At 49.6% G+C, this 25,064-nt stretch overlaps 1 protein-coding gene across 1 annotated transcript in view; it reads right to left on the bottom strand.

Moving 5' to 3' along the window:
- The window catches only part of TM9SF4 (transmembrane 9 superfamily member 4), a 35,984-nt gene extending 18,230 nt beyond the window's left edge, over nucleotides 1–17,754 (bottom strand). Inside the window, exons 1-5 of the mRNA XM_053248201.1 lie at nucleotides 17,588–17,754; nucleotides 6,358–6,471; nucleotides 2,634–2,733; nucleotides 1,467–1,635; nucleotides 1,216–1,345 (exon numbers count right to left, since the gene is read on the bottom strand). Of these exons, the coding sequence (XP_053104176.1) occupies nucleotides 1,216–1,345; nucleotides 1,467–1,635; nucleotides 2,634–2,733; nucleotides 6,358–6,471; nucleotides 17,588–17,608 (534 nt within the window). The 5' untranslated portion in view covers nucleotides 17,609–17,754. The remainder of the gene's footprint in view (nucleotides 1–1,215; nucleotides 1,346–1,466; nucleotides 1,636–2,633; nucleotides 2,734–6,357; nucleotides 6,472–17,587) is intronic.
- Nucleotides 17,755–25,064: the final 7,310 nt, after the last annotated feature.

Raw genomic sequence — 25,064 nt, forward strand, 5'->3', positions numbered from 1 at the left:
TGCCTCCTGTCCGGCCTTCCTCTCTCAGGGCACCACATTCAGTTTACACCCAAGACTCACTCTCAAACATCTGCAGCCAGTTGGCAAAGAATCAGGAGTGGGGAAGAGGCAAGAGACTAGGGTGGTGTGAAGGGAGGGTGCAGGATCTGTCCCTGTGCAGGGCGCTAGAAGACCCATTCCGGACCAATGGAAGTCCTCCATCACCACCACTTAAAGGGGCAAGCGATTCAGTCGCTGAGCACATACACAGGCCCTCGGCATTCATGCCAGTTCTGGGCTGGGCTGCGCTGGTCTTCAACACGCCCCATGCCCACCCTGCCTCAAAAGCCACCTCAGACATGCCCTTTGCAGGAGAAGGCTTTAAGTCTCCTCCCTCCTGGAGGCTAGGACACTCACTGCCCTCTTCGTGAACAGGAACCTCTTGAGAGCCCGGCACTCGGGAGCCAGAAGCCCTCGGAGCATTTGTGAGAGTCAGGAGCAACCCCCAGCTGCTGCTTGACCAAGCCAGGAGAAGCAGAGACTGAGCAGCACAAGCAGCGGCCACCTTGCCCGGCTGCTCACCTGTGGAGGTGGCGCCAGAGAAGAGCAGCAACGGCCACACACTCCCTGCTCCACCATGACCCAGTTTCAATCGAGCATCGATCCTAATCCCTGCCTGTCAGGGATTCCCAAACTCAGGTGCCCAGAGGCCAGTGGACTACAACTCCTCCCCGCCTATTATTGTGGCTGGGGAAGATGGGAGTTGCAGTCCAACAGCATCGGGGGATCTAAGCCTGAGAATTCCTGCAGTAAGCAGGAGTAGGGGCTGCACATCCTCCTGTGCAGATGCTGCAGATGCTGAACTACATCTCCCATCATGCCCGGCTACTGCGCACTCTGGCCAGGGAGGATGGGATTTGTGGTCTAGAAACAGCTGGAGGGCTGAAGTTGTGCAGCTCTGACTTGCACTCATCTCCAAAATGAAAACAAGAGGGAGCACGATGCCATCTTATGCCCAGGTGGCTCAAATGCCTTCCCATATTAGGCGAGGAAGGTGAGTTTGTTGTGAACCCCCTGCAACAGGAAATGGGCAAGCTTCATAGCAAGGCTGGCCAGAGTCAAGGTAACTTGCTTTCTGCAAGTTAAAGATGGCTCCTAAGGAATTTTTAAGTGGTCTGAAACATGGGCGACAATGTCCTTGCTCCCCTCCCTGCAGGCAAAAACAGCCATCTTCACCTTACTGCTGTCCACGAACCCGAGCCGATAGCCATGCTCGAACTGTACATCTTTCTCCTTGTTCTTCTCTTCCTCCTCGCGGTTTGAGTAGAACTCCAGCCGTGTCGCCACAGGCAGGTTGTCAGCGATGCTGCAACAACACAAACCCTTGAGTCAGGCCCCACCGCCCGCAGCCCTCCTGATGGGCCCAATCCGAAGGGAGAGGCCACCTGGGAGCCCCTCTGTCTTCTGCCCAGAGTTGAGAGACTCACAGGTGGACGTAGTAATCCTCCTGGATCCGCTCGGCAATCAGCTGGCTCTGCGCCTTTGTCAGCAGGACTGGCTTGTTGGGAACGTCGCACAACACCTCACACTTCTTCTCAACGTTCATGAAAACCTGGAACGGAGTGTTGACAATCCGGTCCCCTCGGAGGACCTCGCCTGCAGGGCAGAGAAAGAGACCGTCGGAGGGAGGGCCAGGACTCCTCTGCCCCAGCAACAAGGCACCGCCTTCTGGGCTAAGGAAGAACCGGGGACCCCAAAGGGCCTGCTGGCACTGGCAGAACCACTACATCCTCTGAACCAAGGCTATATGGCCGGATAATACAGTAAGTGGGAGGAGAAGCCTTTGCCATATTTCTCTAAGGCCTGGGGCTTGGGATTGTGGTAGGCGAGGAACCTGCCCAAGACCAAACTGTCTGTGTTTTTTAAATTTCAACGTGGATACCCTCTCTTCGCAGGCAAGTCCAGCTATACAGCAAAATACACAGAAAGTAGATAGAAATATGGTAGGACTCTCCCCCCAGGAAGACACATAGAGTGGAATCACTAGCTAAGCTGCTGCTGGTCTGAGGGAGGAGTCAGAAAAGAGACCAAGGTCAGTCATGTGTTCCCCCCCCCCCTCCCAGTTCCCAAGAAAAATGAAAAACAAAAGCAGGCTGCAGCAACCACCACTCTTAAGGCAACCAAACAGGTCCCCCATGCTAGGGCAACGTGCTGTCTAGCTGCTTCCCTGCTCTTTACCAAGCTTGCTGGATGGGGACTGGGACTTCATGCCTCTTTTCAGGAAGCGCTCAAACTTCTGTAAGGCTGCCCACCACCCAAGACTAAAGCACTTCACCACACAGGATGCAAGCAGCACTATGTATTGCCTCCTGTGCTTTAGGCTATATAGTCCAAAGGCCACTGTGGCTGGGGATAATGGGAGCTGCAGTCCAACAGCACCTGGGGGCCCAAGGTTGAGAACCTCTCTGCAGGTGAATACTGGGGAAAGGAGAGAGCACTGCAGGAACACACAGACAGAATGGGCAACCCCCACCCCATGTCACACAGGTGCTGCTGCTGCTGCGCCCCCCGTGCCCCCCACAGCAGACACCACTTGCATAGATAGGAACTGCAGACTTGGCAGGGAGAGTGAGCACAAGGCACTGAGATCTTACCCAGATTTTCAGCTTTATAGGTGATTTTGCGAGGCTGGCAGAATGGCAAGGAATAATATTCGTAAGGTAACTGGGTGCGTGAACTGGTGAGCTTCACAGCCTGGAAAAATAAGAGATGCCATTAGATGCCACTCCAACCCACCAGAGGCAAGGGCAGCTCCCCACATCCCCCCCCAATCAGAGTTCACAAACGTTGCCCCCCATGACCTCCCCAACAAGAGAAATTATGTACTACAGAGGAAGCGCACAAGACAAGATGGAGCCATCGCCAGCTTCCCCCAGGAAGGCTCTTCTTGTGCTCAGTGCCTGCCAAACCTAAGTGGCATATTTTCGGAGCCTTCCCAGACAAGACAAAAGCCACAGCTTTACAAAAACAAACAGAAAGACCCCCGCAGTCGTGGATTCTGCCTGGAGTTCAGGGCTTGACTCACCCCTGAGAGGTTCTGCCAACCACCCCAGAACCACACATTAGTGCTCTTGGAGAACCCGGCACCATGTAGCACTCCCTCCCCCCACGTGGTGAAGCACAGACAGAGGAGCCCGCTGTGGTTTTCCAGTTATGGAGGAAGGAGACACATCCTGGAAATGCTTCTTTTGTCTTGTTTGAAAAGAAAGGCCCAGCGTGAGTTGCTGCCTTCTTCCGGCACCCACAATCATCCTTGTACATTATGCACAAACTCAGGTGCCCCGCGTGCCTGTCAGATATGCCACTGCCACCCAGTCGCAGCTCACAAAAACACCGGACTTTTCCACTGGGTTCTATGGTAGTTCTCTCCCCTGTTGCCACCCCCAGTGAAAAGAACAGAAAGAAACCAGAGGCAGGGTAAGCCGTGGGAATCTGTAAGGCTGGGGTTAAGAACAGTTGAAGAGAAGAGCTGACATCGAATGTCCAGGTGTCGGTGGAGAAAAATAAATACCAAAAAAAAAAAAAAAAGAGGAAGCCGGGTCAAGAGAGAGGGGGAATTAGCCTGCTCAAGCCTCTAACAGTTTATAGTAAATACCCTGGAAGCAGGGGTTAGGGCTGGGAGAGATCTACCATGAAGCTGAACTCCTCCTTCCTTCTCTACACTATACAGGAAAGTTTCTGGAGGAAAGAAAGGGGAAAGGGCTCCAGCACTCTTGCTATCTAGCAATAAAATGTTCTGGTCTGGGGCTGGCAGCCCAGCCCAACCCTCCAGCACAATATCCCACAGCAGGGGAAAGCCTCGAGGGAGTGAGAAGGAAGAGTGGTGTCTTTTGCTTTTCCGCCCACTCAAGGCCTGAAGAACGCCACAAGGCTGCTGGTTCCAGGCTGGAGAAGAGCACCCCTTTGGGGGGCTGGGGGTGCCCTACAGTATCAGCAGTAGGGATGTGCACGGAACCGGTCTGGAGGCCCTTTATGGGCCTCCTAATTGGTTTAAAAGACGGGCAGTTCGAAGGAGGGGGTGTCTCTTTAAGGATGGGGGAGGGTGGTCTCACCCCTCCCGCCACATTTCCCCCGCTGGCGCTGCCTTTTATTTTATTTATTTACTTATTCATTATATTTTATAATATTTAAAATGGTCCAGCGGGGCAGCAGCATACCTCCTTGCTGCCCCAGTGCCTCCTCGGACTGGAAGTTGCTGCTGCGTGTGGGCAAGGAGGTATGCTGCTGCCCCAGAGGTCCATTTAGAAGGCAGTGCTGGCGGGGGAAAGGAGGCAGGAGCGGCAAGAGCACCCCCCCCCACCGGTTCCGTGCACACCACTCACCAGCAGGGCACTTTGCAGCAGGCCTGTCATGCGGAAAAGCAGAAGGAGCCTTCAGTCTCTTCAGACCGGGACCCAGATTTAACTCCAGCCTTCCACCTGGCACCCATGTTCGATGGTTTAATGCCTTTTTCTTGGCATGGCTTCCCTGTGCAGACATACTGATTAAACAGTAATTCCTTCTCCCTGGGAATTGTAGTGCAAGTGGCAGAGAGAATAATGCAGAGAATTCACATCACCCACACCAAACTACTATTCCTAGGATTTAGGCAGGGGAGAAGACAGGGCAGTTCAGCTTACACATAACCAATTATACATGTGTAGTGTGCAGACACAGTAACTTAAGTGGCGCAGCAGGGAAATGCTTGACTAACAAGCAGAAGGTTGCCGGTTCGAATCCCTGCTGGTATGTTTCCCAGACTATATCGGGCAGCAGCGATATAGGAAGATGCTGAAAGGCATCATCTCATACTGCGTGGGAGGAGGCAATGGTAAACTCCTCCTGTATTCTACCAAAGACAACCACAGGGCTCTGTGGGGCGCCAGGAGTAGGGATGTGCACAAACCAGTCTGGAGACCATGACAGAGGCCTCCGGACCAGTTTGAACGTGGCCTGGTCTGGCACCGGAAGGGGTCTCCCTTTAAGGGTGGGGGGTTTGGACTTACCCTCCCGCCGCTTTCCCCCCACCGGCGCTCCAATTTTTGGAACCAATTTTGGGGTGGCAGCATTCCTCCCTGCTGCCCCTGCCCCTGTCGTTTGCAGGAAATACTGGAAGTAACAAGCGTGCATGCGCCCGCCACCACCCCCGCTGCGCTGCTAACTTCCAATATTTCCTGCAAATGACAGGGGCAGGGGCGGCAGGGAGGAATGCTGCCGCCCCAAAATCGGTTCCAAAAAACGGAGCGCCGGCGGTAAGTGCAACCCCCCGCCCTTAATGGGAGACCCCCTGCCAGCGCTGGACCGCACCTCTGCGGTTCCATGCACATCCCTAGCCAGGAGTCGAAACTGACTTGACAGCACACTTTACTTTAGTGTGCAGATATGGCCACCTAATAGCATAACAGGGAAATAACTTGCCTAGCAAACAAGAGTTTGCCAGTTCAAATCCCCACTGGTATGTTTATATCGGGCAGCAGTGCTATAGGAAGATGCTGAAAGGCATCATCTCAGACTGTGCGGAAGATGGCAATGGTAACCCCCTCCTGTATTCCCACAAAGAAAACTATAGGGCTCTGTGGTCACCAGGAGTCGACACCGACTCAATGGCGCAACTTTACTTAGTGTGTAGCATTCCCTTTAACAGGGAATCCCAGATGTTGTTGACTACAACTCCCAGCATCCCCAGCTGTGATGGCCTTTGGCTGGGAATTATGGGAGTTGTAGTTAACATCTGGGATTCGCTGTTAGAGGGAGCACTGGACATAGCCCTCCCCCCTCCCCACCCCCATCTCTCTTAAAGAACAAAGCGCAGACGTGTTGCAGCTCCTGGACAGACCGACCTGACGTCCAGTAGCAGCCCACAAAGCTGAAGAACACCACATCAAAACACTTCACACTCATTATCACAGTAAGCCTTACAACGTCCCTGATACATGCAAGCCAGTATTATGAACCCCAGATTGGGGTTTTTTTTTCACTGTTGAAAGCCATCTCAGGCCCATGGAGAGAGAGGGAGGGAGGAAATCAATACATGCCTGGAGGCAAACCCAATCAAAGTTGAAAACTTTTTACATCTTAATTATTTTCAACAGGAGAAAATTAACACATGGAACTTTCTCGTTGAAATCAAGGGATCTGAGTGCAAGCACATCAGCTGCTGAATAGAGCACCTTGGAATAACAACCCTGTAAAAAGGCTGAATCACCCAAGTCAAGTTCAAAGGTCAATGCCTTTGCCGGAACCTGGATTCCTCTCTTTGGTGTCTGAGAGCCACAACCCAACAAAATCGCGTTTGGGACACTGTGAGAAGCCTTGCACCATTTCATGGTCCCAACCCACCTTGATTTCTACAGGAGCCTTTCTGTGGAAGTTGATGGGTGCGACGCCTGGGACATAGAAGCAGCTCACCCCATGGCACATCAGCAGCAGCAGCACCGGACACGTGAGCCTTTCCTGCAGAGAGAAAGCAGATTGTGTCACTGGAGGAATGCAACCCTGCTAGGCCACTGGGTGGAACAGGATGCTGCACTAGAGGGGCCTTGGTGGGCCTGATCCAGAAGTACTGCTCTTATGTTCTTAAGCCATTTCCGACATCACCTACCTGTAGTTGTTGTTTTAAAAAAATAAGGCCAAACGCACAAAACCAGATCTGTTGTTTTAAGCAAATCTGCAGGAACTGAAGTAGCAGCAGACAGAGGGAAAACCAAGAGAAACCTAATCTTGCTGCTACTAAACCCCTTGCAGACTCCTTCAGTGAGAAGGAAATCACAGCAGATGGGCAGGAGCCAAGAAAGAGGCACCACTCCAGAGGCCTCATCTGGCCGCATCCTGCTTCAGCCTCCTAGACGTACCCAAGGAGGTCAGTGGTCAGAAGGCTGGGCCCTGTATTCCTGGAGGGGCAGGAGCCTTCTAAAGAGAGACTGGGGGAACAACTAGGTTGTCAAACTGTGGTCCTCACTGACAGTGTTCCCTGCACTCTCTTTGCCAGGAAAAGAATCCAGTAGGGGCACGCGGTGCAACTCTGAAGTCCGAGAAGAAGAAGAAATATACAAGAAGCATTCAAGACTGCCTGTTCTAACTTCCTTGAACTCTTTTACTGATGGCTCATTCTCTCTCAGACACACATGCATTTGTTGAAACAACATTACTTGGAATCCAAGACAGACAAGCAGCTTGAAGGTCTGAACCCCTTTACCCATAAAACACTCTGCACACATACAACACAAGCATGTCTGAGGCAAAGCTCCCCAAGCCCCTCCCTTCAACATGCTAGTTCTGTATGCACAGAGAGCATTTTATATGGAGAAGCATTTCCTATATAGAAATGTTTGCCTAACATTTGAGTCACCCACCGGCAGGCTCAAACGGGACAGCCCAGCAACAGATCCCTTGCACAGGGACTTCTTTTGAGTAGACTTGGGCCAGCCTCTCAACTTACATTTCTGGGGTCCTCAATCTTGGGTCCCCATACATTGATGGATACAACTCCCACCCTCCCTAGCCACAATGGCTTTTGGCCGCTGTGGCTGGAGATGATGGTAGACCATCATGGGAACCCTACTGTAAAGCGAAAATCCAAGAAGTTATTCTGACTCAAATGCTCCCTTTGGCACACCTTTTTCACCTGCAGGACGGCAAGGGAGGCTAACTTGGGCCCAGCAGCCTCCAGTTGCTGATTTCTAGTTTAAGCTCTAATACAAAGAGAGCAGAGTTGACGTGAACCCACAGATAATCCAAGCCCTTCCCAGAGACAGGGCACTACAGATCCAAAGTAATGCTCAGGTGTGGGCACCCAACTAATAATACATTATTTTATTATTTTATTATTATTTCGTAACAAATTTGTAGACCAAACTTCCGTCTCTCTGGGTGGATTACAACTATGGTTGATAGTATCAAAAGCTGCCGAGGGATCCAAAAGGACCAACAGAGTCACACTCCCTCTGTCAATTCCTAATTTCAGATCAACCATCAGGCCAACAAAGGCAGTCTCCACCCAATATCCTGACTGAAAGCCAGTCTGAAATGGGTCTAGATAATCGGTTTCATCCAAGACTGCATGGAGTTGGGAGGCCACCACCCTCTCAATTACCTTGCTCAGCCATGGGAGGTTGGAGACAGGCCTATAGTTGCTTCAGATCCAAGGCAAGCTTCTTCAGAAGAGGTCTAATGATTGCCATTAAGAGGTCTTAATGATTCTGCCCCCGCTCAGAGAAGCATTTATAATCTCTACCAGGCCTTCTACAACAGCCCCACAGCCAGATGGTATAAGCCATGTCGGACAAGGGTCAAGATAACAGGTGGTAGGCCGCACTGTTCCAAGCAGCTTGTCCACATCCTCAGGAGTCACAAACAGAAACGGATCCAGCCTAACCACACAAGAGCAGTTACTGGACACTTCCGCATCAGACACTGCAGTAATTGTGGGGTCTAAGTCTAAGTTGGCCCGAATACAAGAGATTTTACCCACAAAGAACTCATTAAAAATGCCGCAATGGTTAAATTGATGGTTCCAAATTCCGATTCACAGGCAGAGGGGCATGCACTAGCCCTCTCACAACCATGAACAACTCTGCTGGACGTGAGCTTGCAGATGCAATATGGGCAGAACGGTGGAAAAGGACGTATTACCTAAGCATAGATCTTCAAATGCACTCTATGTTGTAATCTGTCGGATTCAAGTCAAGTCTTTTTCCAGACTTGTGCTCTAGTCGTCTACCTTGCCACTTCACCTCCCGCAGTTCTTCCATTTACCAAGGGGCCAGTTTTAAAGTGTGTCAGAGAAGATGCTTAGGAGCGATCATGTCTACTGCTCTGGTGAGTTTGGTGTTCCAATTCTCCACCAGGGCATCAACAGGATCACCAGCATTGCCAACAATAAATCCTTCCAAGGCTTCTTGGAATCCTATTGGATACAATAACCTTCTTGGGTGGAACATCCTAATAGGCCCCTCACCCCTGTGGAGGTGGGATGTAGTTGTAAGTCCAACCTTAACCAGATGGTAGTCTGTACATGACAATGGGGAAATCACAGAAGTCTCCATCCATAGAACACCACCTTGATCAGAGTAAAAGACCAGATTAAGCGTGTGACTAGCAATGTGTGTCGGTCCCAAGACCACTTGGGATAGGCTCAGTGTCATCATGGCCACTATGAACTCCTGAGCTGCCCTGGACAAATTGGTCCCAAAGTGAACACTGAAGTCCCCCACCACTGAAAGCCTGGGAGACTTCAATGTCAAGCCCAAGAACTAGTCCATCAGCTCAGTTAAGGACTCCACTAGGCAGCAGGGTGCTTGGTACACCAACAGAAGTCCCAGTCTATCCCTGGTCCCCAAACTTAAGTACACAGATTCAATATGGTCAGAAATTTTGACATGGATCAGGGTGAGATGTAGTAGTGTGCATGGTTTGGTTTGGGCACATTGTTACAGACCTCTGGACCGGTTCGGCAGTCCGGAGGTTCGGATGGGCGGGGGCATGTAGCTTTAAGCGGGGTGGTGGTAGTAATCCCCCCCCCCGCCGCTCTTCCCCCTCCGGCGCTGGTCGTTTTAAACATCTTCTTGGGGCGGCAGAGTTCCTCCCTGCCGCCCCTGCCCCCGTCGTTGTTCCTTAAGGGTTAAAAGAGACTAGCGCTAGGGGGCAGGGGCGGCAGGGAGGAACTCTGCCGCCCTAAGAAGATGTTTAAAACGACCAGCGCCGGAGGGGGAAGAGCGGCGGGGGGGGGAGTACTACCACCCCCCTGCTTAAAGTAACAGCCCCCCCCCGTGCCGGACCCAGGGGGACTCCGAACCATGCACACCCCTAGTGAGATGTTGTTGTTATAGATCATAGCCACTCCACCTCCCCGCCCATATCCTCTCACCTGCTGCTCTGTTAAGCACCCTGGAAGGAGAAGCTGGGTCCACACTGGGCCACCAGACTCCCTGAACCAAGTCTCTGTGATACATACTAGGTCTGCCCCTTCTGGTTGTCCTGGCAGCTCTTTGACCTTGGGGAGTAGTGCCACCCACCCACAGAGCCTCACCTTGCTCCTTTGTAATGCCAGGTTGGTCCAGAATAAACCAGGAACCATCCATGATTCAGTTATGGATGATTTCTGGTTTATTCTGGACCAACCTGGCATTACAAAGGAGCAAAGTGAGGCTCTGTTGGTGGTTGGCACTGCTCCCCAAGGTCAAAGAGCTGCCAGGAACACCAGAAGGGGAAATGGCAATTATGTTTCTGATTTCCCTGTAATGGCCTGCTGACCTGCCATGTTACTTCTTCTATTCCCCACCACCACTGGAATAGCCAGCCCATAATCAGTGGATATGCCCTCTGTCTCCTCCTCTCCAGACAAGTCTAAACACATTATAAACCAATCTCACCCAAGACTACTTAAAACAACAGAAGCTTTATAAACAGCAGCCCCAATTTTTAGAACAGCCATAACACTATAGCATAAACGATAAAATATCCACCCACCACTACTACCACACAACCAGAACACACACACATGTAAGTTCCTGAGAATGACAAAACACCAGTGAAATCCATGAGACAAGTAAGTCATGACTAGCTTAAATCCCATTCATTTCAATGAGATTTCATACTGACTAACTTGGTTGGGATGCTACCCATTACAAAGGCACTCATAACTTGTGTGGTTCTGGATATGTCAAATGGTTTTCCAAAGAAGTTGGAACAAGCGAGTACAGCCAAATGATCCATCTACAGAACAGTCACCTCTACAAAACAGCTGCAACAGATGAATCTAAGAATCTATTACTATTCTTTCTATTAATTTACTTACTACCTAATAATGCCACCCTTTTGCCAATGTACTCAGGACAGTGTATGATTTACTAATGGCATGTGTTAGTACTTTCCAAACTGAGAGGCCAAATAGTAAGTGGAGTAGCAAAGAATGGCTTATCTGACTACAAATAATATTTATATACCATTTTTCAAAAGAGAGAGAGCACGCGCAAGAGGGAGAGATTGGCTCCCTGTCCCCAAAGGACTCACAATCTAAAAAAGAAACATAAGATAGACACCAGCAACAGCCATTGGAAGGATGCTTTGCTGGGGACGGAGAGAGCAATTTGCTCTTCCCCACCACTTTGAAAAGGTGCCTCCTTGCTCAGTTAGCAGGGAATGAGACCAAGAACTCACCAGCCCAACTCTTCTGTCTTCAATGGTGGCCAGCCTTATCTGTCCCAGAGCAAGGAAGTAAAGGCAGACTCACAACCCATCTGTCTCTGGAAATGGGATAAGAGGCCTTATGCTGATTTCTCCTCTTCCTCACCGGGTTCAAGCATGTGGCCCTTATTCCTCAGCGGGCACTGGGGACAAATCCTTTCAGGGGCTGCTCCAATCTCTTCCTGTAGCTTTCACAGGACCTCTCTGGTGCAGGGTTTCTGAACCTTGGGCCCCCAGATGTTGTTGGGCTACAACTCCCATCATCCTCAGCCACAAAGGCCATGTCTGGGGATTATGGGAGTTGTAGTCCAACAACATCTGAGGGCCCAAGGTTAAGAAACCCTGCTCTGGTGCATTCCTGTTTGCCTGCAAGAATCCTCAGCCTGAGCAATGGCCAGTACAGGACAGGTTGTAGATTAATGGAACCAACTACACAGCCTGAGTATTCATAATCTACAAGGTCTCTGTGGAGCAAAGTCCTTCATTAATCTGCTGAAGAGTTCTGCAAAGGAATCCAAAAAGACAACTTCATCAGGTTTAAGGAGCTTCCAAGCAGAAGTTAAAAAAAACTGCTTTCCCAGATGTCATGGACAGACGGCAAACAGCTGCCTTCATCCTTCCTTGTGGGCTTCCAAAAAGGCACCCAGCTGTCAACTGCTGGAAACAGAATGCTGGGCTAGAACAGCCTTGTCATTAAGCCACAAAAGGTTACTAGCCTGCTCAAATGTTTAAGAACCAGGGGCAGATTGCCTTATTTGCTTTAATCCTTTTTTTATGCTGAGCCTCTGTGGGCAGCAATGGCTTCTGCAGAACTCTAAGCATTGCTGAAGGCACTGCTATCCACAGAGGCCTTGGTGTAACAAAGTTAAAGCAATGAAGAAAAAAAGCCTCTCGATCACCACTTGCCCACATACAAAATGTGTCACTTGGACAGAATTCCTGGTCACCTATGGTAAAGAGACCACATTTCTCCTACATTAAAAGAACTAACATGGCTACCAATATATTTCCCAGCAAAATACCAAATGCCGGTTATAACCTATAAAGCCCTAAGCAGCTTAGACCCAGAGTATTTAAGAGAACATCTCCTTCGTTATGAGCTCCACCATCCGTTGAGATCATCCAGAGAGATCCATCTGCAGTTGCTGCCAGCTTGTCTGCTGGCTACTAAGGGACAGGCCTTCTCTGTTGCTGCCCCGAGATTTTGGAATGCGCTCCTTGCCTAAAAAAGAGCCTCTAGATTTCACAGTGGGGAAATGCTTTACTAACAAGCAGAAAGTTGCCGGTTCGTATCCCTGCTAGTACTATATTGGGCAACAGCAATATAGGAAGGTGCTGAAAGGCATCATCTCAGACTGCATGGGGGGGGGGGGGAGGCAATGGGAAACCTCTCCTGTAATCTACCAAAGAAAACCACCAGGCTCTGTTGTCACCAGGAGTCGAAATCGATCTTGACAGCACACTTTACCTTTAGATTTTAAAAGACTCTTTATTCATCTGGGTGAATAAAGATGAATCTAGATGAATAAAAATGAATTAAACATCCAAGCTCTTTAACCAGAATTGTGGTTTTAAACTGTTTTAATTTCTGTTTTATGTTTGCTTTAAACCACCAAGAAACATGAGTTTCTGCCAGTGTACAAATACGCTAAATAAAATAAACTAGCTGGGCTGGGCGCAGAGCATCTGCCCCGCCGACTCCCCACCCACCGCCATTTCCCCCATCGCCGTTGTTTTCTCCCCCACCTACCCCCACCCGGCTTCTTCCTTCCCCTGCCCACTGACCCGCCTGCCATGACCACCTTCTTCCCCAGCCGCCGTCACTGCTGTTTTGCCTGCCCATGCAGCACGCCGCCGTTTTGCAGTTTTCTTTGGCCGCCACAGCCATTTTCCCCTCTCCCACCTGTCCTGTGGCTAGCCTATCCGGCAGCTCTCCGAACTCTTGTGAGAGCTGCCATGCACAGGATTAGCCACGGGTATGCCTTAGAGAATTAAATATATAGACAGAAGATAGATATTTAGATACGAGGCCATACTAGACAGACTGTCAGATGGATGGCCTGAACCGGTCCTTATTCCCTTCCAGAGTGTCTCCTGCTTGGCCCTGTATCTTTCTCTTTGCAACTGCTTGAGTGTCTGCCAAGGAAAGGGATAGTCTACCACTGAGCAGAATGCCCTCTCTTGTCAATTCTGCTCATACTCTCTCTTTTCATGGCCTCACCCACAAACTGGTTTACTCACCAGAATAAGGCCTCCTCCATGCCTCCCTAGAGAGAGAGAGATCTCTGGGACATCCTCCCACGACGTTGCTAAACATGACCCTCCTTATGGGGGGAAATGTACTGCATGAGTTAAAGGCATCTGCACTAGAATAACTGTTCCTGTACTGTTTGTCTTTGCCCATGTGTGGACAGCCTTGAGATCAAGTTACTACAAAAGTGCCCAGCCCATCAAGAGCAAAAATTCCGCTGCGATGACTATGGGTCACAGAGCTGCTCCACCTCAACCCTGTGAGAGTCACCTCCATTGAGGACAGTTTAGGTGCGTGCTGCGTGTCCCAGCATTTCTGGTTCCTGTCCAGGACATGATGATGCCCCCTGCTATGAGACACAGAGCCAAGCTTCTAGCAAGTTCCTCCCACGTGCAGTTTATAACGTATCTCAGGATGCAGTGGGTACTTGCCACACGGGATCAAGATGAACCCAGAGAAGAGCCCCACTTGAGTGCAACTCCACAAGGGGCCCTGCTCATCAGGCCTGCCACTGGGATTGTTTTAATGAAAGGCGGTATATAAATTGAACAATAAATAAATAAAAATGAATTTCCCTCATCCCAAACAAGTTACAGTAAATCTTATTTATGTCTTACTTATTTTTCTGTGTAAACCACTTTGAGAACCTGGCTGAAGAGTAGCCATAAATAGTAGTAGTAGTAAATACTACACTTGGGCGCAGCTGTCTACATGCACTTGGAAACCTTAAACACCACGTGGTCGACTGCACATAAAAGCACCTATGACTGCAGAGCAAGGGAGAGCTGCAAGAGCAACGCTTAGTATTTCTACATTACTTCCCAGAGACAACATGTATTCTCTCACCACAACCCTGTAAGGTATTATTGCAGATGGTGGGGACTGAGGATAAGAGGGAGCGGCTCTCCTAAAGCCCCTCCTACCTGGGCAAAGAGGCACCTTCTAAAAGTGGTGGGTCTCTCATACTCGGGGGGCGGGGGGAGACGGCACAACTGTTCCTATTCAGCCCCAGCACAGTGTTCCTCCCCAAAGTTTATTATATTGCTTTCTCTTACCAACAGCTTGAGCCCTGTGCACATTTCTCATTCAACAGTAATCCACACAGCTTGAAGAACAACCTACACCCAGGCAAGGTTATGCAGGATCAAAGTCCAAGATTTTATTTCTAAGTTTACATCCTGCCACTTCCACTCCAAAAGGCTCTCAAAGGCAGCTCACAATGTGCATACGGCCAGAACACAAATTAAAAAACCAAGACAACAACAAATACAATTAAAAAAACCAGAATGCAGTATAGAGCCAACTTAGTTCCAATTCCCTCCAAAGGTTTTCTGGGAAAAGAGCAGTTTTTGCCCGTGACTGAAGGGAGAGGAGGGAAAGGTCCAGCTGCAGAAGGGGTTCCACAACGGGGCGGGGGGTGATGGTGGGAGATCAACAAAAAGGCCCTGCTTCCGATGATGGTCAGCCTACCCTGCTAACTGACAGAGAGGCACCTTTAAAAGTGGGGATTCTCTTTACTGAGCAGGGGGAGAGCAACTGGCCCTATCCAGCCCCAGCACAGCATCCCTCCACTGGCTGTTGCTGGTGTCTCTCTTATGTTTCTTTTTTAGATTGTGAGTCCTTTGGGGACAGGGAAAATTAATTAATTAATATGCCACCTGACTCCAAAGGCTCCAGGCAGTTCACAAAAACAAACACAAGCAGCTATTAACAGAAACTTTTAAAAAATTAACACACTAAAAAATTACTAAAACTAAAAACTTTAAACAGCAATTAACATTTAAATCATTCTAAGATGTTTTATGTTAACTCAAAAATAAATATTTATGTATATTTACTGTAAACTGCTTTGAGAAATTTGGTTGAAAAGCAGTATATAAATATTAGTCTTATTCATACCCTCTGTTAAGGCAGGTCTCCGCAGGACAAGGTGGTCCTTGAGGTACCCCAGCCCCTGCTTGCATAGGGCTCTATATTTCAAGAATGGCACTTTGAGCTGTGCTCACAGACTACCTGAGTACCAGCACAAAAGTTTCATCCAGGCAATTTGTGTTTAAAGCAGTGGGTACCAGTCAACAGTCTGGCCACCCCATCCTGAACCAACTGCAAGTACCAAATGGTTTTCAAAGGCAGCTCGCATAGCATGCATCAGGTGTGCCCAGCTAGCCAAGCAATAGCTTCCAAGGACTGCACACAAATGGTGCCTCATCCTGGCCATGGGTCACTCCTCTGAGCATCCAAGTGCCAAGGGAGATCCTGAAGCATACCAAACTGCGGACCTGTTCCTTAAAGGGGAGTGCAACACTGGTGAAACAGGATAATCTTCTACACCAAAGTCACCTCTCCCCCAATCTTTTCTGGATCAAGTTTCCACCTATGTGCCCTCATAAGAACAGCCCTGCTGGATCAGGCCCAAGGAGGCCCATCCAGTCCAGCATCCTGTTTCACACAGTGGCCCACTAGATGCCTCTGGGGAGCCCACAGGCAAGAAGTATGGGCATGCCCTCTCTCCTGCTGCTGTTGTTCCCCTGCCACTGGTATTGAGAGGCATCGTGCCTCTGAAGCTGGAGGTGGCCCACAGTCACCAGACTAGATAACCCTCAGCCTATGTGCCCTCACCACTGTTCCTAGGCATCCGTTCAGAACCTCTTCTCCTGAGCCAGAAGTACAGCTAAGGCATACCAGAAAACTGGCGACTCCGCACCACAAATCCTCCAACGTCCTAACCCAGGCCGCAGGTTGATGTTAAGTAGTGAGAGGAGAAAGAAAGAGCGTTGAAGCTGTCACCATGAGATGCAGTATGGGAAGCTCACACCACCTTCTGGAATCCATATGTTCGGAGAATAAGCTTCTGCATGTCATGTATTTTGTCCAAATATGTCCAGACCCAAATTCACTTTTGACAGTTTCAGGAAGAACTCATCAGTTCAGGCTACTCCACAGCTGCAATGCATCTTCACAAGCCAGACGGGGTGGCAAAACTCAGCTGCCTCTGGTTCTGGGCCCCGTGATTGTGCCTGTTTCTCCCATCCAACCCAGCCCAACATTACAAGAGTTACACTGCCTGCAGTCTGGCTATTCATTTGCCAGGTAGAGCTGTGCGGGCAAACCACAACCTTGTCCACAGATGTTGCTTGACCACAGCCAACAACCTGGATGGCTTTAAGAGGGCTTTGGATAACTTCATGGAGGTCTATCAAGGGCTACTAGTTGGAGGACTGTAGGCCACCTCCAGCCTCAAAGGCAGGATGCCTCTCAATACCAGTTGCAGGGGAGTAACAGCAGGAGGGAGGGCCTGCCCCTTTCAGCTCCTGCCTGTAGGCTTCCAGTGGCATCTGGTGGGCCACTGTGTGAAACAGGATGCTGGACTAGATGGGCCTCCTTGGGCCTGATCCAGCAGGGCTGTTCTTATGTTTGGAGAGTCACTGCCAGTCAGTGCAGGCAATACTGAGGTAGAAGGACGAAGGACCTGGTTTGATATAAGGAAGTTTCTAAGTTGCTAGTCTACTTGGCTGACATCACGCACCTGATTATGTAGACTTAGGCTAGGGAATGAGCTAAAATGAATGACAGGGAACACCCACTGAGATGCAAGGGCTCCTTCCCAATGGCCATAGGAATGCTCTGAACTGGCCATTCGGAAGAAACTAGTGCCTTTCAGGGGGCATGCCTGTCATATCTTTTAGGACATCCTGACACTAGCCCACCTGACGGCTTGCATGATGACCATCCCGAGTTCCCTCCCTGGCAGCATCTCCAGGTATGGCTGGTAGAGCTGGACAAATCCCTGCCTAAAAGCTTGGAGAGCCGCTGCCAGTCAGGGTAGACAACCCTGAGCCAGAGGGACCAAGCGTCAGACTCAGTAACAGGCAGCTTCCTACGCTGCTACCGGCCCTGGCTCCGCGCCCCTCCCCGAGGCCAGGCCGAGTTCCGGCCGTGCTCTGCCCCGGCCAGGGGGCACCAACCTTCCGCGCCTGGTGAGCAGCGGCGCCCCCTGAGTTCCACAGCGCCCCCGCCCCACCACCTGGAGGGAGGCGGTCCTCGGGGCGGGGGCGGAGCCACGAAGGACCCCCCCTCCCCAGATGGGGGGGCTGGGGGAGAGGGGCACCCCCCGGCCTCGCCCCGCTCACTCACCAGCATCCCTGACGCCGCCATCTTGGATCCACGTGTCGGTGTTGACGTCAGCGGAAGTGGCTCGCGGTTGGCCGAGGTGCACCGTCTCCATGGAGACGGCAACAGGCCGCGACCTGGAAGTGCGAAGCGGAAGCAGCCCCGGGAGAGACCCTCGGTATACCCGCCCGGGGCCAGCAACGACGATTTCGATGTCTCCAAGAAACGGCACACTCGGGGAAAGTCACGTGGTTCGCCGAACTCGGCCGGGGTGGGTGGGGGTGAGCGGGGAGGGAAACGAAGCAAGTCAGAGCATCGCCATCTTCGTTGCTGGCAGGAAGGCTCCCTCCCTCCACCATCTTTGTTGAGGGCTACGCCATCTTTACTATGGGCGGCTTTGCTTTACCATAGGCACCATCTTTACTAGAAAAAGATCCCGGCGCCATTCGGTACGACGAATAAGCGGGGAAAGGTCTGGATGCCATGTTTACTGAGGGCAGTTTTGCCCATGAGGATCGTGACGCCATCTTTGGCAACAGCAACAGAGAAGCGGCTCCGGGCGCCATTTTTACTGCGGGAAGTTGGACCTCATTTAGTACCGCACTGTCTGCCGCGCGTGTCCGTCTTGGCCGGGAGCCTCATTTACGTCACTCACTGAGATTCACACGACCTGGGAAGACTGCTGCACTCTGTCGGTTCTTTTTCCCTCTGCAGGCTGGACTGCCTGGTTGCTTTGGGCGCCCCTTGACTCTTCCCACTGGTAAAACTGAAAGCTGCTCAGTTTGAGGAGTCTCATTGCACCGGAGCCACCTAATGATGCAGCGGGGAAATGACTCGACCCAGCAAGCCAGAGATTGCGGGTTCGAATCCCCGCTGGTATGTTTCTCAGACTATGGGAAACACCTATATCGGGCAGCAGCGATCTAGGAAGAGGCTGAAAGGAATCATCTCACACTGCGCGGGAGGAGGCAATGGTCAACCCCTCCTGTATTCTACCAAAAGAAAATCACAAATCATCTGTGGGCACCAGGAGTAGACACTGACTCGAGGGCACATCTTACTTTTACTCATTGCACTGAGTTGGCAGCATCTGGTCTCTCTGCCAGTGGTGGTGGCCCTTTAGGGTAAAGCAGAGGGGGCGGCCCATTCTCCCTTTCTCATCATGCTCTGCTGCAGCAATAACCCCAGGCATGCAGGCGGCTCATTCACCACCAGGTTGGGGACCTGGCATGCCTGGAGCTAATGATGCAGCCGGGCAAGGCGAAAGGCAGGCAGGCGCGGTGAGACAAGGGTGAACGAGCAGCACCTGCGGCTTGTTCCCTGACCACTGGCTGCTCCTGCCGGCTAGGAGGCAAGCTGTTCCACTGTTGAAACAGTTAGGAAATTCCTCCAGACATCTATCCTGAATCTGTTGCCTTGTAACATATATTTTATTTCTACAGTTTATTTCTGCTCTTTCTTCCAGAACCCCAGAGTGGTATACATGTTAAGTTTACCTCAAGACAACCCTGGCAGGTAGATTAGGCTGACATCAGTGGCCGGACCAGAGTCATCCAGTGAGTTTTATGGCTGAACAAGGACCTGAACTCAGGCCTCCCTGGTCTTAGTCCAGCACTCTAACCATTACCCCACACTGGCTCTTAACCCACTGGTTCTCGTTCTGTCCTCAGAAGCAACAGAGAACAAGTCCACTCCTCTTTCTTTTGACAGCCCTTTGAGGATGATGGCGGTCATAGATATTTGAAGATGGTTCTCATGGCTCCCCTTTGTCTTCTGTCCTCCAGGCTAAACATCCCCAGCTCTGTCAGCTGTTCCTCATAAGCTTGTTTTCCAGACCTTCTCACCATCTTTGTTGTTCTCTTCTGAACCTATCCCAGTTTATCAGTGTCCTCCTGAAAATGTGATGCCCAGAACTGGACACACCAAGGGTTGGCCACTACAGAGTAGGATGTACAACACCCTCTTCCCAGTTTCCCCCCACTGAGAATGATTGCCCTTGCATTGATGTTTTCCAGCAACCATTCATGCAATAGTTAGCAATCCATGTTTCCTGATGTTTTTGAAGAAATTTGCTGAAGTCCTATGAGTATCAATGATGTACTTCCTATATCAGTTAATACAGCAAAAAGAGGCAAAATCCATGTCCATGTTTATGTTTTTTATTAATTGTCTTTATTTTTAGTGTTCTGTTTTTATTTGCTGAGTTCAGCTTTTGCAAGGTTGTTGGGTTTTTTTTTAAAATTATCATGTTTATTTCATATCTATCCGTTCCTAAAATAGCCTAATATATGACCCCTGGTGGATGTCCAGAGGAAGGCAAAAAATACTCCAGAAACTTGGCCAATCTGCCCTGGAGGAAAATTCCTTCCCGACCCCAAAAATGGCAGTCAGAGCTACCCTGGGCATGTCAGCAAGGACCAGAAATCCCCACTCACTCAGGCTAGACTGAATCATTCCCCATGAGATACCCTTGTTTTCCTACATTTGCTTGGGACTCCCATCACTCCAAGAAACGAGTCTCCTGACCTCTTCAGTTCTCAGTCCACCACCACTGAAGGCAAAAGAGTCATCACAACAGAGAAACATGTTTTGCATTCCAAAGGCTGTTTACATGTTTTGCAATCCTTTTAAACCTGTGAAGAGAAGATGGCAACCACCTTTTCTCTGTCTTCTACCAAAGCCAGCCCTGTAAAGTAACATCATTCTCACCTGACAAGAAGACTTCTGAAGGCCTTACCTCCTGGTCCAGAAGCATCATCTTGGGGAGTGGAGCCAAGGTGGCAACCGGTCCAGAAGCATCTTCTTGATTTTGACAAGAGCTGAGAACCTTTCCCTTTCAGTTCTCAATCCACCATGACTGAAGGTGACGACCTGTTCAAGGAGTTACCACCACAACAGAAAAACATGTTTTGCAGTCCAAAGAGAACAGTACAGAAGCTGCTATTCCCACCTGAGTATTACTGTATTGCAAAGTGGTCCATGGCGTGATGGGATGAACTCATTCCTTTTCGGGTTCTTGATTATAGATGCACACTATATCTCCTGCTCTCCGCCACTCACCTGGCCTGTTCCAGATGTGTAGCTGTATCCTGATTTCCTCTACAGTCTGAAATAAAATAGCCAGATCGTCAAACAAATGATTGCTGATCAAATTACTATCAGTCTAATCAGTTAAAGAGAACTTGTGGACAAAAATGATCACCTTTACACATCTCTGCTGTGCAAGCATCATCTCCTCTCCCCTTCCTCTTCCACCCCTACAATAAACTAATGAAATACAACACATATTAAATCTGTTCTACAACACACACTTTGAAACTGGAGAGAGAGCAAATAGTTATGTTTCACATATCCAACCATACTGGCTTTAGCAGATGAGGTGTTTTGAATGTACCTTCCTTCTGTACCATATGGAAAACAGAATCTAGCTTTTGGCTTTACCATCATTTTGTAGATCTTAGACCAGCAATAAAACACTCTTCCTTCTTTCTTAACTGCTTTGGTTGCATTATGAGTCGGAGAGGTAGTGATAGCACCTTCCGCAATGCAGTACCAAAGTCAGCTCAGTGAGTGCTGAAGATGCTGCAAGGAGCCATTACCAAGGGCACTTTGCAACCAAATAACGCTACATCTTCCCCAGAAAGGTAGTGAGAGCAACAAATCTGGAAGTGTGAATGAGAAATTGTGAAAAATCAAAATGTGGATATTCATCTTCATATTTGAAAGAGATGCTCCAGTTTCACCAGGCTGCTTCCAGTCTTGAGGGTGGACTATGGCTGTCAGAAACGCAAACTTCAGAGAAGGAAATCAGAATTCCAGCCACAGAATTGATTTCATCAGCACTGTGAAATTCAAGAGTTGGGTTCAACTGTCCACCTTTTAAAGCGTAAATATGAATGGGACAGGGCTTTTTAAAAACGTGCCACCAGACACAAAATGTGCAGCTCCAGAAAAAGAAAGTGCAGTTCTAAAAGAGCATTTGTGCACTTCAAAGATTCAAGTCGTACTTAAATTGTATTACTCATCTTAATGAAAACAGTGAAGTGCGTAGTCTAGGCTCCTCCAGAACCCAGCCCCGGAGCAAGCGTACCCATTTCTCCTCCTCCTGCCAAAGATGGTTCCCGCAGATGACATGGCTACTCCTCAGAATCTTCAGCAGTGAGTATAACACAGAATTTGCAGTTCTGAGGATTGTCTCCCACTTTCTGGAGGCTTTTCAACAACAACAACAACAACAACAATTTATGGCTCAGTGGGGAAATGACTTGATTAGTAAGCCAGAGGTTGCCAGTTCAAATCCCCACTAGTATGTTTTCCAGACTCTGGGAAACACCTGTATATCGGGCAGCAGCAATACAGGTGAAACTCGGAAAATTAGAATATCGTGCAAAAGTCCATTAATTTCAGTAATGCAAATTAAAAGGTGAAACTGATATATGAGACAGACGCATTACATGCAAGGCGAGATAAGTCAAGCCTTAATTTGTTATAATTGTGATGATCATGGCGTACAGCTCATGAAAACCCCAAATCCACAATCCCAGAAAATTAGAATATTACATGGAACCAAGAAGACAAGGATTGTAGAATAACAATATCGGACCTCTGAAAAGTATACAGTGTACTGTGCTTGACTGGCCAGCAAACTCACCTGACCTGACCCCATAGAGAATCTATGGGGCATTGCCAAGAGAAGGATGAGAGAATTGAGACCAAACAATGCAGAAGAGCTGAAGGCCGCTAATGAAGCATCCTGGTCTTCCATAACACCTCATCAGTGCCACAGGCTGATAGCATCCATGCCATGCCGCATTGAGGCAGTAATTGCTGCAAAAGGGGCCCAAACCAAGTACTGAATACATATGCATGCTTATACTTTTCAGAGGTCTGATATTGTTCTATTCTACAATCCTTGTCTTCTTGGTTCCATGTAATATTCTAATTTTCTGGGATTGTGGATTTGGGGTTTTCATGAGCTGTACGCCATGATCATCACAATTATAACAAATTAAGGCTTGACTTTATTTATTTATTTATTTATTTATTTATTTATTTATTTATTTTTGCATGTTTATACTGCCTTTCATTAAAAAATAACCCCAAGGCGGTTTACAAAAGTTAAAAACATACAATAAAAACACAATAAAAACATCATGCTAAGAGTATAAACACATATAAAAACAGGCATAAAACAATACAACAGATAAAAACACCCACAGCAGCAGTAAAAACGATTATGTAAAAGCCTGGGTAAAAAGCCAAGTCTTTACAAGCTTTCTAAAAGCTGTGATGGAGTCTGAGGAACGAATGGCCACTGGGAGAGCATTCCAGAGTCTGGGGGCAGCAACAGAGAAGGCCCTGTCCCGAGTACACGACAACCGGGCCTCTCTCATTGTCGGCACCCAGAGCAGGGCCCCCTCAGATGTCCTCGTCAAGCGGGCAGCAACCCTTGGGAGCAGGCGGTCCCTCAAATACCCCGGGCCCAAACCTTTTAGGGCTTTAAAGGTCAAAACCAGCACCTTGAATTGGACCCGGAAACGAACCGGTAGCCAGTGCAGCTCTTTCAAAATGGGGGTGATATGTTCCCAACGGGCAGCTCCAGATAAAACCCTCGCTGCCGCGTTTTGCACTAGCTGCAGTTTCCGGATATTCTTCAAGGGCAGCCCCACGTAGAGCGCGTTACAGTAATCCAGCCGTGACATGACTAAGGCGTGGGTAACCATGGCCAGATCTGCCTTCTTGAGAAAGGGACGCAGCTGGCGCACCAGCCGAAGCCGTGCAAAGGCACCCCTGGCCACCGCCTCCACCTGAGCTTTCAAAAGCAGAGCCGGGTCCAGTAGTACCCCCAAGCTGCGTACTTGCTCCTTCAAGGGGAGTGCAACCCCATCCAGAACCGGTAAAATCTCCTAATCCCGATTGGCTCTCCTACTGACCAACAGTACCTCCGTCTTATCCGGATTCAATTTCAGTTTGTTAGCCCACATCCAACCCATCACGGCCTCCAGCCCCCGATTCAGGACATCCACCGCCTCCCTAGGATCAGATGACAAGGAGAGATAGAGCTGAGTGTCATCCGCATATTGCTGACAACTCAGTCCAAAACCCCAGATGACCTCTCCCAGCGGCTTCATGTAGATGTTAAACAGCATGGGGGACAAGACCGAACCCTGCGGGACCCCACAGGCCAACGGCCACGGGGCCAAGCAGTAGTCCCCCAGCACCACCTTCTGGACCCTCCCCTCAAGAAAGGACCGGAACCACTGCAACGCAGTGCCTCCGATTCCCATACTCGAGAGGCAGCCCAGAAGGATACCATGGTCGATGGTATCGAAGGCCACCGAGAGGTCCAGCAGAACCAACAGGGATGCACTCCCCTGTCTAGTTCCCGGCGTAGGTCATCCACTAGAGCGACCAAGGCAGTCTCAGTCCCGTACCCGGGGCGGAAGCCAGATTGAAAAGGGTCCAGATAATCCGTATCATCCAAGACCCTCTGCAGCTGGGACGCCACCACACGCTCCATCACCTTGCCCAAAAAGGGAGGTTAGACACAGGTCTATAACTGTCCAGGTTGGAGGGATCAAGGGAGGGCTTTTTTAATAGAGGTCTTATGGGTTCTAGCCCATGTTCGATCGGATTCGTGATGACTCTTCCTCCAGCGTCGCTCCAGCTGTCGTCCGAGTTGCTTCATCGCCCTAAGCTCCGAGGAAAACCAAGGAGCCGAACGGGCTCCACCAAGCCGGGGAGGGCGTTTGGGGGCAACCGTGTCAACAGCCCGGGCCATCTCTCCATTCCAGAGATCAACCAAGGCCTCGACAGGGTCACCAGCTCTGGACACTGGAAACTCCCCGAGGGCCATCTGAAATCCAAGCGGATCCATAAGCCTCCGGGGGCGGACCATCTTAATCGGCCCACCACCCCTGCAGAGGGCAGACGGAGCAGTCAAACTAAACCCCACCAGGTGATGATCTGTCCATGACAAGGGAGTGGTCTCGCTTTGAATGTAATGTGTCTGTCTCATATATCAGTTTCACCTTTTAATTTGCATTACTGAAATTAATGGACTTTTGCACGATATTCTAATTTTCCGAGTTTCACCTGTATAGGAAGAGGCTGAAAGGCATCATCTCACACTGCGCAGGAGATGGCAATGGTAAACCCCTCCTGTATTGTATTCTACCAGTGACAACCACAGGGCTCTGTGGTTGCCCGGAGTCGACACCGACTCAATGGCACACTTTACCTTTTCAACAAAAGTTTCCAAAGCAGTTTACATAGAGAAATAATAAATAAAAAATAAGATGACTCCCTCTCCCCAAAGGGCTCACATTCTAAAAAGAAACACAAGATAGACACCAGCAACAGTCACTGGAAGTCCTGTGCTGGGGCTGGATAGGGACAGTTACTCTCCCCCTGCTAAATAAAATCACCACATTAAAAAGGTGCCTCTTTGCCCAGTTCGCAGGGGAGCATTTTCAGTGGCAAGGAATGTGACACTAGGCAA

Source organism: Hemicordylus capensis, chromosome 4 (genome assembly GCF_027244095.1).
Source record: "Hemicordylus capensis ecotype Gifberg chromosome 4, rHemCap1.1.pri, whole genome shotgun sequence".
Classification (NCBI taxonomy): Eukaryota; Metazoa; Chordata; class Lepidosauria; order Squamata; family Cordylidae; genus Hemicordylus; species Hemicordylus capensis.